The sequence below is a fragment of the Oncorhynchus clarkii genome, chromosome 4 (assembly GCF_045791955.1).
Source record: "Oncorhynchus clarkii lewisi isolate Uvic-CL-2024 chromosome 4, UVic_Ocla_1.0, whole genome shotgun sequence".
In the NCBI taxonomy this organism is placed as follows: domain Eukaryota; kingdom Metazoa; phylum Chordata; class Actinopteri; order Salmoniformes; family Salmonidae; genus Oncorhynchus; species Oncorhynchus clarkii.
Genome location: NC_092150.1, coordinates 15057323 through 15071753, shown reverse-complemented (window position 1 = coordinate 15071753; position 14431 = coordinate 15057323). Strand labels below are relative to the sequence as shown.

General features: G+C 43.9%; 1 protein-coding gene across 2 annotated transcripts in view; it reads left to right on the top strand.

The window, feature by feature from the left end:
- LOC139406493 (protein MON2 homolog) overlaps window positions 1-6858 on the top strand; it is a 54373-nt gene extending 47515 nt beyond the window's left edge. For both annotated transcript variants that reach the window (XM_071149142.1, XM_071149141.1), the window contains one exon: window positions 6135-6858. In XM_071149142.1, coding sequence (XP_071005243.1) covers window positions 6135-6298 — 164 coding nt within the window. In that variant the 3' untranslated portion in view covers window positions 6299-6858. The remainder of the gene's footprint in view (window positions 1-6134) is intronic.
- Window positions 6859-14431: the final 7573 nt, after the last annotated feature.

Sequence of the window (14431 nt, the reverse complement as noted above, 5' to 3'; positions counted from 1 at the left end):
CTATTTATTGCCTTAATTCCCTTATCTTACCTCATTTGCACTCACTGTATATAGAATTTTGTTTTCTTTGTTCTACTATATTATTGACTGTATGTTTTTGTTTATTCAATGTGTAACTCTGTGTTGTATTGTGTCGAATTGCTATGCTTTATCTTGGCCAGGTCGCAGTTGCGAATGAGAACTTGTTCTCAACTAGCCTACCTGGTTAAATTAAGGTAAAATAATAATATGCCGTCGGCATGCTTCAGTTCGGCTGGCGCTTGGCCAAACTTGGCTAACCGAACCGAATGAGTGTGTTTGCATGCTTCCTTAAAAGACCTTTGGTTGAAAAACAAGACAAGAGCGGCAATAGTGCTGTTTGTCTATTTTGAGACCCCGTAGTCAGAATTAATCTAAGATACCTCAAGAAATCTGTCATTACAACTACCTATATAAGATGTTTGGTGCAGTATTTTTCAATGAAAACATTTGCATGAAAATGAGTCATCTCTCTTTGAATGACATCAAAGACTGATCAACAGTATGGATTCTTCACTAATCATCGACGATGGGGCGTAGACTTTGGCTTCGAACTCCGGCTTGTTTCCAGAAAAAATGTGTCCCCGAGCAGCCGAAAAACCCCTCACCGAAGTCCAAAACTAACGAAAAAACATCACAAAATGTCGTCATAATATACAGTGCATTTGGAAAGAAATCAGACCCCTTCCCTATTTCCACATTTTGTTACGTTACAGCCTTATTCTAAAATTGATTAAATACATGTTTTTCCTCATCAATCAACACACAATACCCCATAATGACAAAGCGGAACATTTTTGCAAATGTATAAATAAAGTAAATATATCTTTACATAAGTATTAAGACCCTTTGCTTTTGAGACTCGTAAATTTTGCTCAGGTGCATTCTGTTTCCATTGATCATCCTTGAGATATTTCTACAACTTGATTGGAGTCCACTTGTGGTAAATTCAATGGACATGATTTGGAAAGGCACACACCAGTCTATATAAGCTCCCACAGTTGACAGTGCATGTCAGGACAAAAACCAAGCCATGAGGTCAAAGGAATTGTCCGTAGAGCTCCGAGACAGGATTGTGTCAAGACACAGATCTGGGGAAGGGTACCAAGACATGTCTGCAGCTTTGAAGGTCCCCAAGAACACAGTGGCCTCATCATTTTTAAATGGGAGAAGTTTGGAACCACCAAGACTCTTCCTAGAGCTGGCAGCTTGGCCAAATTGAGCAATCGGGGGATAAGGGCCTTGGTCAGGGAGGTGACCAAGAACCCAATGGTTACTCTGACAGAGCTCTAGAGTTCCTCTGTGGAGATGGGAGAACCTTCCAGAAGGACAACCATCTCTGAAGCACCACCAAAAAGGCACTCTTCAGTAAAAGGCACATGACAGCCCGCTTGGAGTTTGCCAAAAGGCACGTAAAGGACTCTCAAACCATGAGAAACAAGATTCTCTTGTCTGATGAAACCAAGATTGAACTCTTTGGCCTGAATGCCAAGCTTCACATCTGGAGGAAACCTGGCACCATCTCTACGGTGAAGCATGGTGGTGGCAGCATCATGCTCACAGCCAAGACGATGTAGGAGTGGCTTCGGGACAAGTCTCTGAATGTCCTTGAGTGGCCCAGCTAGAGCCTGGACTTGAACCAGATCTGAGAGACCTGAAATAGCTGTGCAGCTGTAAGGATGTAACGTAACAAAATATTGAAAAAGTGAATACTTTCTGAATGCACTGTATGCATGAACTCTACCGAACTGTTTTTGCTGGGAAGTATGCGGACAACTTTAGTGATTTGTACACCGAGAAACTTGAAGCTCTCGGCCCGTTCCACTACAGCCCGTCGATGTGAATGGGTGCGTGCTCAACCCTCCGTTTCCCGTAGCCCACGATCAGATCCTTTGTCTTGTTGAGGCTGTCTCATCGTTGCCAGTGATCAGGCCTAACATTGTTGTGTCGTCATCAACTTAATGATGGTGTTGAAGTCGTGCACAGCCACGCAGTCATGAGTGAACAGGGAGTACAGGGGGTGACTAAGCACGCACCCCTGCGGGCCCCCAATTGCAGTGGGAGGTGTTCAGTCTAGCTTGGTGATGAGCTTGAAGGGAACTATGGTATTGAAAGCTGAGCTGTAGTCGATGAACAGCATTGTCACATAGGTGTTCCTCTTGTCCATTTGGGAGAAAGCAGTGAGGAGTGCAATAGAGATTTGTCATCTGTGGAACGATTGGAGTGGGTCCAGGGTTTCTGGTATGATGGTGTTGATGTGAGCCATAACCAGCCTTTCAAAGCATTTAATGGCTACAGATGTGAGTGCTATGGGGCGGTAGTCAATTAGCCAGGTTTTTGCCGTTCTTGGGCACAGGGACTATGGTGGTCTGATTGAAACATGTAGGTATTAGACTGGTTCAGAGAGAGGTTGGAAATGTCAGTGAAGAAACATTCCAGCTGGTCAGCGCATGCTCCGAGTACTCATCCTGGTAATCCGGCTGGGTTTCCCTTTGTAATCCTTGATAGTTTGCAAGCCCTACCACATCCGACAAGCGCCGGTGTAGTAGGATTCGATCTTAACCCTGTGTTGACGCTTTGCCTGTTTGATGGCTCGTCGGAGGACGTAGCAGGATTTCTTATAAGTCTCTGGATTAGTGTCCCGCTCCTTGAAAGTGTCAGCTCTCGCCTGCAGCTCAGTGCAGATGTTACCAATAATCCATGGCTTCTGGTTGGTACGGTCACTGTGGGGACGACGTCGTCAATGCACTTATTAATGAATCCGGTGACTGATGTGGTAAACTCCTCATGCCTTCGGATGAATCCCGGAACATATTCCAGTCGTTGCTAGCAAAACAGTACTGTAGTTTAGCATTCGCTTCATCGGACCATTTCTGTACTGGGCACATGTTAGCTTTGTATGCGTTTCTGTGTGTGAAGTAAAGGTGTTTTGGAGTAAAAGATGTCACCTGTGCCTCTAGTTGCGCAGGTGACAGGCTGGTAGAAATGAGGTAAAATGGATTTCAGTTTCCCTCATTAAAACCCCCGGCCAATAGGAGCGCCCCCTCTGGATCAGCATTTTCTTGTTTGCTTATGGCCCTATACAGCACGTTGACTGCGGTCTTAGTATCGGTTTGTGGTAGTAAAATAGACGGCTACAAAAAATAGTAAATACACTGCTCAAAAAAATAAAGAGAACACTAAAATAACACATCCTAGATCTGAATGAATGAAATATTCTTATTAAATACTTTTTTCTTTACATAGTTGAATGTGCTGACAACAAAATCACACAAAAATGATCAATGGAAATCAAATTTATCAACCCATGGAGGTCTGGATTTGGAGTCACACTCAAAATTAAAGTGGAAAACCACACTACAGGCTGATCCAACTTTGATGTCATGTCCTTAAAACAAGTCAAAATGAGGCTCAGTAGTGTGTGTGGCCTCCACGTACCTGTATGACCTCCCTACAACGCCTGGGCATGCTCCTGATGAGGTGGCGGATGGTCTCCTGAGGGATCTCCTCCCAGACCTGGACTAAAGCATCCGCCAACTCCTGGACAGTCTGTGGTGCATGGAGTGGTGGATGGAGTGAGACATGATGTCCCAGATGTGCTCAATTGGATTCAGTTCTGGGGAACGGGCGGGCCAGTCCATAGCATCAATGCCTTCCTCTTGCAGGAACTGCTGACACACTCCAGCCACATGAGGTCTAGCATTGTCTTGCATTAGGAGGAACCCAGGGCCAACCGCACCAGCATATGGTCTCACAAGGGGTCTGAGGATCTCATCTCGGTACCTAATGGCAGTCAGGCTACCTCTGGCGAGCACATGGAGGGCTGTGCGGCCCCCCAAAGAAATGCCACCCCACACCATGACTGACCCACCGCCAAACCGGTCATGCTGGAGGATGTTGCAGGCAGCAGAACGTTCTCCACGGCGTCTCCAGACTCTGTCACATGCTCAGTGTGAACCTGCTTTCATCTGTGAAGAGCACAGGGCGAATTTTCCAATCTTGGTGTTCTCTGGCAAATGCCAAACGTCCTGCACGGTGTTGGGCTGTAAGCACAACCCCCACCTGTGGACATCGGGCCCTCATACCACCCTCATGGAGTCTGTTTCTGACCGTTTGAGCAGACATATGCACATTTGTGGCCTGCTGGAGGTCATTTTGCAGGGCTCTGGCAGTGGTCCTCCTGCTCCTCCTTGCACAAAGGCGGAGGTAGCGGTCCTGCTGCTGGGTTGTCGCCCTCCTACGGCCTCCTCCACGTCTCCTGATGTACTGGCCTGACTCCTGGTAGCGCCTCCATGCTCTGGACACTACGCTGACAGACACAGCAAACCTTCTTGCCACATCTCGCATTGATGTGCCCTCCTGGATGAGCTGCACTACCTGAGCCACTTGTGTGGGTTGTAGACTCCGTCTCATGCTACCACTAGAGTGAAAGCACCGCCAGCATTCAAAAGTGACCAAAACATCAGCCAGGAAGCATAGGAACTGAGAAGTGGTCTGTGGTAATCACCTGCAGAACCACTCCTTTATTGGGGGTGTCTTGCTAATTGCCTATAATTTCCACCTGTTGTCTATTCCATTTGCACAATAGCATGTGAAATTTATTGTCAATCAGTGTTGCTACCTAAGTGGACAGTTTGATTTCACAGAAGTGTGATTGACTTGGAGTTACATTGTGTTGTTTAAGTGTTCCCTTAATTTTTTTGAGCAGTGTAGTATGGTCTACAGTTTATCATGGGGTGTTCTCATGAGTCTGAAGACTTCCTTAATATTAGAGATTGCGCACTAGCTGCTGTTAAGACACCCCTGCTCTTGAGCTTACTCGACGCTGCCGTTCTGTCTTGCTGATGCATATAAAGCCCAGCTAGATGTATTTTGTCCTTGTTCAACCACAACTCTACAGTTCTTATGTTGCTGATCAAATTATGTGCATTTAATGCACATAAAAACACTTTTGCGTTTAAATTCCCATGTACCGAATAAAGAATACAAGTTAAATGGGTTTCCATCACATTTTCAACTCTACTGATGGTTTTGTAAAAATGAAATTGTTATATAGGGAATGTGCCCACTCTGGTCTTGGCGCATGTACACTTGCCAACAGCTGGCAGATACAGTGTGGGTAGGTTTGCCTACATGATGAGATTATTATGGACAAAAGAGGGAGATTATTTTTATTTTTCAAACAGTAGCCAAGCATCGATCATCATGTCACCAGAATAAGACCCTCAATATTTATTGGAAGGAGCATCAAGCTCATCGTGCACTTTTACCACCCGTTGAAGTTCATCATACCTTATTTCATCTGTAGCCTAATAAACTGCATGCTTTCCTGAGTCGTAGTCGGACGACCACACAAGATGTCATTGCGTGACTTCCAAGTTTACTTTCGATATGATGGTTATTATATAAATATTTGCAGATAAAGATGATTCCACTACCATTTTTTCACATAATTAATTTTACAGACACATAAAGATCCCGCCTTGTCTAGCGTATTTAGTTTTGTCGACATTTGGAAAGTTTGCCTGTCGTGAAATGTTTTATCCGAAATGTACTTTAATCACATAATAAGGTTGGATGGAAACCTGGTTTCAATCATTATTAATTTGTGTCACAGTACAATGGGGAATGTTTGCAAATGCAATTTTTATCTGATTTGTATGTACCCTGTTAGGTCAATTTACAATGTTTGATTTTTGGAATCAGAGGCAAAAGTAAGGCATTCAAAGTGCCCTTGAGGTTGTTTATAACCTCATTTATCCAGACAAAAAGTCATTTATATTTCCCTCTGGCTTTCCATAAAAATAATGATTTATTTAATTGCTTTCTCTCTCACATCTGTCTCTGTGGCTCTCTCCTTTTCCCCTCCTCTCCCTTCCTTCTCCCTCTGCGTCTTCTTCCCTTTCCTCTTCTCCTCTGCCATCCTCTCCATTCCACTCCTCCCGTCTTCTCCTCTGCCCTCCTCTTCTCTCCTTCTCTTCTCACTCCTCTGTCCACCTTCCTCTCCTCTGCCCTCCTTCCTTTCCTATCCCCACATTGCATCTCTTCTGCCTTTCTCTTTCCCCACCGCATTGCGTGTGTGTGTGTGTGTGTGTGTGTGTGTGTGTGTCCTACAGTGGATGGGACCACGTGGGCCCAGGTCATTGCACTGTATCCTACCCTGGTGGAGTGCATCACCTGCTCCTCCTCTGAGGTCAGCTCAGCGCTGAAGGAGGCCATGGGGCCCTTCAAAGACTTTATGCAGCCCCCTGTCTCCAGAGTACAAAACGGAGAGTCCTGACTGTTCCAACCCCTTTTTATAATGAAGGAATTCATAATGAATGTGTCCTCCTGAGACCCAAACACACACTTCTTCACACAAGTGGATGGAAGGATAGACAGACGGACTCTTTTACTTCATTTGAGCCCATCTAACAGACAGTAACCAGTGGCAACTGAGCTCCCCCGGCAACTGCTCGGTCCACAACAACAACTCTGACTTGCTACACACGACATCATCAATGTATGCTTCTAATACACGCTGGTTGATACCACCTCTCATTCTGACTGGCTGGACTTGTGTATTAACTGCTACAGTAAGACAATTGCAGTGTTTCCGTTTGTTTTATTTTGATTTATTGAATAGAGTCGATGTACAGTGTGTGGTTAGTGATGTAATTAAGAATAAACTAAAAGAACTGGGGCTATATGGACCTTTAAAAAGATTGAGAGGGGGAAAGATGATTACCTTTTGTGAAGTTTTTAACATCTAGGATTTTATTCCAAATCTTACTATAACATTCCATGTCATCTTTTAGCTGACCTGAGAAGGGTACTTGTCTGTATAAAATAAATGGGAGAGTTCTACAAACAATTAAATTATTTCTGTGTGTGCCTCAGTGATGTCCTGTCCTTAACCCTGTAATTGACTTGTCTGTTGCTCTGTGTCATTTTCTTAAGCATCTGGGATTGTGGCAGAGCTTGCTGACTTGAGTGTAGAAAATACATTTCCCACAATCCTAAACGACTAACCTCCTGAATAATTTTTCGGGAAATGACATATCAGAGGAATTCTGATGAATGAGTGTCATGGCCATAGAATGAGGACTTAGAATACTAGAAGGTCTGGGAGATGGTCAACCATGGTTTGCCAGTGATGTGATAAGATATTGTGAAAAATATATCTGCACTGTATGTTTGTTAGCTAGCTAGTCAGAAAGTTTTAGAGGAATAATTCCATAATTAGAAATATCAACTGCAAATATGCCTACATTCCATTCAAACAATGCTGTCAATCTACAGCCATACACTGGCTCAAATCAGTTGTCTAAGTCCTATCACCAAGTTGTAAATGCAACAAGTCCTGATATTGTATCATATAACACTCAATGCTTTCCAAGAAAGACCATAAAAGTTTACGTTTTTTTGTTTACCATATTTTAATCTATTTTTACAGAAAATGTGTATAAAACCTGTATAAACTGTATTTATAGTTATATGACAATATTTTAGGTTGACAATAATTCTATTAGACACATTTTTGATATTACTTTTATTTTTCTGCATAAGTAAATCAGGATTGTGCCTCTACTGCCTTCATTCCAATGAGACTGGTTTGGATTTCTCCCTAACCAATATGGCTGCCATTTTCAGTCCTTTCTGGAACTTTGAGGTTTATGACAAATCCCCCTCTAGTAATTTAATAGTATAATGCTATGTATAAAACTGCACATTTTCTCTGTTCCCCGAGCCAAAAACAATAAGATATCCCTTCTGGAATGTAGCCATATTATCGTGCAACGCAAGAATTATATTTGGTTGCGACCATGTACCTTCTTCACGGTAACAGTCGCGCAAGGCTTGTGAAGTCTTCCATTCTTGCGACAAACTGGATCTTAAGGTTAGGTCATATGAGGGAAACGACCGCAGGTTGTCTGGTGCACAGGGGAAAGGGGAGGAGTAGACTGGGGGAGGTCTTGGGCGGGGTTTCCCCTCATATTTCAACTCTGCCCATGATACGACCGTCTGCTCACTGCTCAGGAGATCAGATGAACATAACCAGCCCCAAGCGCCTGGAACCGTACGTATCAGTTCGGAATTATAGAAGAAAAATGTATTCGTTATATTTGGCAGTTGTGATTTCTGCTATTTCAGTGTGTTTCTATCGGCATTTGACCATGTACTGGCTGAGGTAGTAGTTTGTGCTGTTGGTTGGGTTATGACATTTCCCGCAATGGAGATGACTGCGCAAGCTACTGCCTTGCCAGTGCTGGTATTCGACTTCAAGCCGAGAATGTTCCTGTTTATTTGCTTTAAAAGGTAAATCTAAATATATGATGTTAATGTTATAACAGCTACGTTGTTAAAATAGAGCTGTGAAAGTAGTCTAGCCGCTGTATTGTTACATTGTTGCAACATTCCTTCCGTTTTGTCTTGGCTATGAAGGTTCCAGAAGTGGCAGCAGTTATGGTTTTTAACTAAAATAAAATGCTATTCAAGGGGGGAAAGCAGCCTGTGTGTAATTTTGAGCATTTCACATTTCATCGATTTTTTTTTGTTGTACATTTTTGATTTGGTTGCATTTTTAAAATGTGATATTATCTAGGCTGCCATGAATGCATTTCCTGCAAAAATAGATACTCATTTTCAATAAAGGTTGATTGTACACCAGGGATAAAAATGTGAAGCAAAGAAGTATTTTTATATATACAGCTATTTGGTTTTACCCTTAGGCAAAGTGCTGCGTCTCTCTTCAATCTGGAAAGCATGTATGATGGGTGATGGATAGTGCTGTTGCTATGAAGAGAGAGCGAGTTGTGACGTGGCTCCTCTACTGCCCACTGGTAAAACTGGCCTGCTACAGCCTACAGACAGCCAGTCAGGCAGGCTAGGTATATGGCTAACCATGACGTCCTTTGTTGATGTTTAGCATACGTTAAGTCACTGGTGAGTGGTAGCTATACACCAACACGTGACACCTTATTGTACGTAAACGTCTAAAGGCAGTTGGCCAATTTTAGCCAAGGCACGTTGATATAAAAATGTGCAGCGTTATACCGTGTTGTTCCTTTGGCACAACTGACTGACCTCGTAGTCTGATGACTCAATTAAATAATCATCAGATGTGCCACAGACAGACACAGTATGTAAACTACTGTACAGAGAACTTACACATGATCCAGCTTGCTAATGCTGCTCAGCACACGGCTTTACCATGTGTCTCTAAACTGAGTTGTGACTGTCTGGCTGGCTGCAGTTTACTGATATGGGTCATGCATTGTGAGTTGCCCTTTTAAACCCTAACTGAGATAGCTAGCTGCTGGCCAACTGTACACAGTATCATCTGCCTGCCCTGTGCTGTGCTGAGTCCTGAATCAGTATGGCAGCCGAGTCTCGTGGTGGATGGGGATGGAGACTGGCCTGGGTAATGCGTCCCTGAAACTGCAGGAGTTCAGAGCTGCCAATCTCAGCCGAGACCTGTGTGAAATGGCACCCTATTCCCCATATAGTGCACTACTTTGACCAAAGCCCAATGGTCATGGTCAAAAGTAGTGCACTATAAAGGCAATAGGGTGCCAGACAGACTGTTTTGCTCTGTGAAGCTGCTGTGCTGACTGAAGATTGGATCCTAATACATTTGACCTTCCTACACTGACAAGCTGCAATATTTACCTGGGCAGGTTTATGTTAACAACTTGGGCAAAATTTTTTTTCACACCAGCACCTTTTTAGTATTGGGGCTTTGGAAGGGTAGTGTGTGGAGAATACAGTATTCTGCAGGGCCATGACTGGCTGCCTCCCTTTGCCCATTTCTGTCCCTTTGTGATCCCCAGATGATGTCGTCCCCTTCAGCGGTAACAACAACTATATTGAACACTCATTTACTTGTCTTGACTTAAGTAACCCTTAGTTTCCATCTCTTTTGCATACACTGACTGAGCTGGCTGCACCATTCCCATCAGTACTGATATAACATGGAAGAAGCGTTGTGAGAGCAGACTTTCCCCTTGTCCTGAGTGTGTCTCACAGATGGTACAGTGAGTGAAGGAGCAGTCAGAAAGAGGCCGTGCGGATAGCTATATGGTAATGTAGGAGTTATGGAGGAAAGCCTCTAGCTCGGCCTATCCAGACCCAGTCATCCATCTTGTGTGGAGGTTCCCATTTGAGTCGGGCTGCAGATAAATCAGCTTCAGGCCGTTCAGGCCCCAAGGCAGTAAATTAGAGCCACTTCCCGGTGGAAAATCAGCCTGCTCCCTCCGATGATTATCGTCACAGCTGCATCCTGGAACGGATCCGGCTGCCGCAGCCTCCACTGCCGCACCTTCCTCTGTCGGACCGGACAGGACCATCTGCCTCTGGGTGTGAACTGCACACCCCACATGCCTTTACATTGCACAACACTGTAACACCAGTCAACGAAAAATGTTTCCTAAGACAAGTCCATATGGACTGTTCCTCTCAAAGCACCAAAATAACAAGGGTTACACATAGACAAAAGGAAAAGCCGTGGCGGCAATCCAAGAAATATGTGAAGTCTATCATTTTTTAAACTTTTTTGTAAGCTGTAGTTCCTTTCTGGCCTTGTAGCTGATTCTGCAGGTCGAGGCAGTGGTTTCATGCCTTCACCAGAGTATAGTGCTACATCAACACTGGTACTGTAACTCATGTCATTTGCAGTGCATCATTACCACTTACAGGGTGAGAAGGGGGGTGCTGGTTTTCCCAGCTGCTAATGCCTCAGCTAGGTCGTGAACCTGTAGTGTGTAGCGTTGACTTACAGCACAAACCCAAGTGGATGTAATGATATAGTGCATCTCTCCTGAACAAAAATATAAACGCAAGATGGAACGCGTTATCCCATGTTTCGTGAGCTGAAGTAAAAGATCTCAGACATTTTCCATACGCACAAAGAGCTTATTTCACTCAAATGTGCATACATTTGTTAACATCCCTGTGAGTGAGCATTTGATCCTTTGTCAAGATAATTTATCCATCTGATAGGTGTGGCATATCAAGAAGCTGATTAAACAGCATGATCATTACACAGATGCACCTTGTGCTGGGGACAATTAAAGGCCACTCTAAAATATACAGTTTTGTCACACAACACAATTCCAGAGATGTCTCAAGTTGAGGGAGCATGCAATTGGCATGCTGACTGCAGGAATGTCCACCAGAGCTGTTGCCAGATATTTAAGGTTAATTTCGCTACCATAAGCTGCCTTCAACTTGATTTTAGAGAATTTGGCAGTACCAGCCTCACAACCGCAGACCACATGTAATCACGCCAGCCCAGGACCTCCACATCCAGCTTCTTCACCTGCAGGATCGTCTGAGGGGGGTTCTGAGGAGTATTTCTGTCTGTAATAAATGCTTTTTGTGGGGGAAAATGTATTCTGATTGGCTGGGTCTGGCTCCCAAGTGGATGCGCCTCTGCCCAGTCATGTGAAATCCATAGATTATTAGGGCCTAATGAATTTATTTCAATTGACTGGTTTCCTTATATGAACAGTAATGCAGCAAAATCTTTGAAAGTGTTGCATGTTGCATTTTTGTTCAGTATAATAACTCAGTGAAACGATAAGGAACTGTAAACACAGTCTATCTACTCTTACTAAATGACTCTGCTCATAGCTCACATGCCTTACATGTGAAACATTTGGTCCTTTACACCAACTCTGCTCCTATTTCCCTTTAGCTGTCCTCTCAATATCTACCCAGTTTCCCTATACAGTCATTGATCCAGTTATTGGTGGTAAGGGGCTTACAGTGTGTACCTCTACCTCATCGCATTCACAGTGGCAGGCAGGGATGATGAGTATGGACCCTTGTCTTGCCCAGTCAGCTAACTACTACCTTGGCTACTTCTGTCCTCTGCTTCGGTGCCATGTGATGACCTTGGAAAAAACAACCCACCCACAGACAGGGCTGACTAACTGTGTCATCGCTGCCTTACAATCTGGACCACACACATACGCGTGGGGAGAGTAGGAGTGGACTGCCAGATCAATGCTGGCCTGACTATGGGAATTGGTGGGAATTTGTGGAGTAAGGGTTGTATGGACCAGATGGCTCTCAGACTCCTGCAGAGGGCCTGGGAGTGTCAGACACAGCACTTTGAGATCCACTACAGATTGCGTGTGTTTGCGTTCGAGCATGCGTGCGTGTATACGTGGGTGGATGGGTGTGTGTTTGTGCGTGTTTCTTTTAATCACTACTCAAGGATAGGATAATGTGGCCAGATAAGACTTCTTGAACTTACAGTTATGCAGTGAGTTAATTCCACAATAACAATACTGTTATAGTAATGGTCACTGGTGGTCCATAAACCCTCACTACTCTCCACAACCTCATTCAATATGATTCCACTAATCAAATTTACTCAGAAACAAGATGGCAGCTAGCAGTGAATTAAGTGTATGCTTTCTCAAAAAAATGAATGATGTGTTTGATAATACAATATTTAGAGGGTTAAAGATCCATTATGATAGGCTGCCTCAACATTCCAGAACATTTCCTGGAGTGTTCAGTTCTGAATAAGACTCAAATCATTCTCACACAGACCTCACCAGCCAGGTGGAAAACTTGCAGTTCAGCAAGGCTGACTAATTGGTCTAAAGTCTAAACTATTCCATCTACGAACTTCAGGTATGGTAAGACTCCTTTCTCTTATTGCCACACTCTCTTCAATCCTGTATTAGCCTGTGTTTACACAGAGCCCAATTCAAATATTTTTCCACTAATTAGTCTTTTGACCAATCACATCAGATCTTTTCACATCAGATATTTTTCAGAGCTAATCTGATTGGTGAAACAAAAACTGAATTGGGCTGCCTGTGTAAGAGTACAACTTGGCTTGTTCTCTGGAATACAAAGCGGAATTTTCTGAATCAGTGGAATCCATCCAAATTGAATATTAGCCTTCATCTCAAATGCAGTTGGACTCAAGTACATTTCCCATTTATGAATAGACATATGTGGAACTTTACTTTCAGACAGGGCAAGGACTTAATATTCTAAACTTTCTCTCTGTGGTGTATTATGCTCAGACAATATGCTTTATAAAGCTCAAAATGTATGTACACTGAACAAAAATATGAACACAACATATAAAGTGTTGGTTGCATGTTTTATAAACTGAAATAAAAGATCCCATAAAATGTGCCATATTCACAAAAAGCTTATTTCTCTCAAATCGTGTTATGTGGGCGAGCGGTTTCCTGATGTTAACGTTGTGAACAGAGTGCCCCATGGTGGCTGTGGAATTATGGTATGGGCAGGCATAAGCTACGGACAACGAACACAATTGCATTTTATCAATGGCAATTTGAATGCACTGAGATACTGTGACGAGATCCTGAGGCCCATTGTCATACTATTTATCCGCCGGCATCACCTCCTGTTTCAGCATGATCATGCACGGCCCCATGTCGCAAGGATCTGTAAACAATTCCTGGAAGCTGAAAAAGTCCCAGTTCTTCCATGGCCTGCATACTCACCAGACATATCACCCATTGAGCATGTTTGGGATGTTCTGGATCAACGTCTACGGCAGCGTGTTCCATTTCCCGCCAATATCCAGCAACTTCGCACAGCCATTTTAGAGGAGTGGAACAACATTCCACAGGCCACAATCAACAGCCTCAACTCTTTGAGAAGGTGTGTCGCACTACATGAGGGACATGGTGGGCACAACAGATACTGACTGGTTTTCTGATCACACCCCTTCATTTTTTACTTTTTAAAGTATCTTCGATCAACAGATGCATATATGTATTGCCGGTCATGTGAAATCCAGAGATCGGGCATTTGAAATAAATTAATTCAGCCCTATTTCCATATATGAACTGTAACTCAGTAAGTCTTTGAAATTGTTGCATGTTGCGTTTATATTTTTGTTCAGTATAGACATTGACAAAAATATATTACATACAAACCCGAAGGTGTGGACAGTTGCATGGGTATCATACGATCCCCCAGTCTCTCACGAGCCTTCCTTTCTCCCTCGCAGAAGCTTCATCTGCCAGTTGGGGATTTGTTCTAACTGATCGGCCTACCCCTCACCCCATGGGACTCTGACAGGGAGTTGAGTATCATGACACTGTGTCACAATGAGTGCACTGAGGGCACAGACACACCAGGGTGCCCCTGCTAAGCTGCTCTAGTTCCCTGGCTGTGTGTGATTGGTGGTGGTGGGGAGGCGGGGGCAGTGCTGTGATGGGTTATTTCTCAATTCATATTCCCCTCGATTCCTCAAATGCATTGGAGAAAAAGGTCTGAGGGGAGGGACCTTGAACCTACTCTTCCAATACAGGTAAGAAAAAGGCAAGGAGTCACCATGTGAAGAATAACAGAAAGACAAACGGAGAGCCCTGGCAACAGAGCATCCAGCCAGTCGACCCCCTCCCTCCCTCCAGATGTCTGCTCCCCCAGG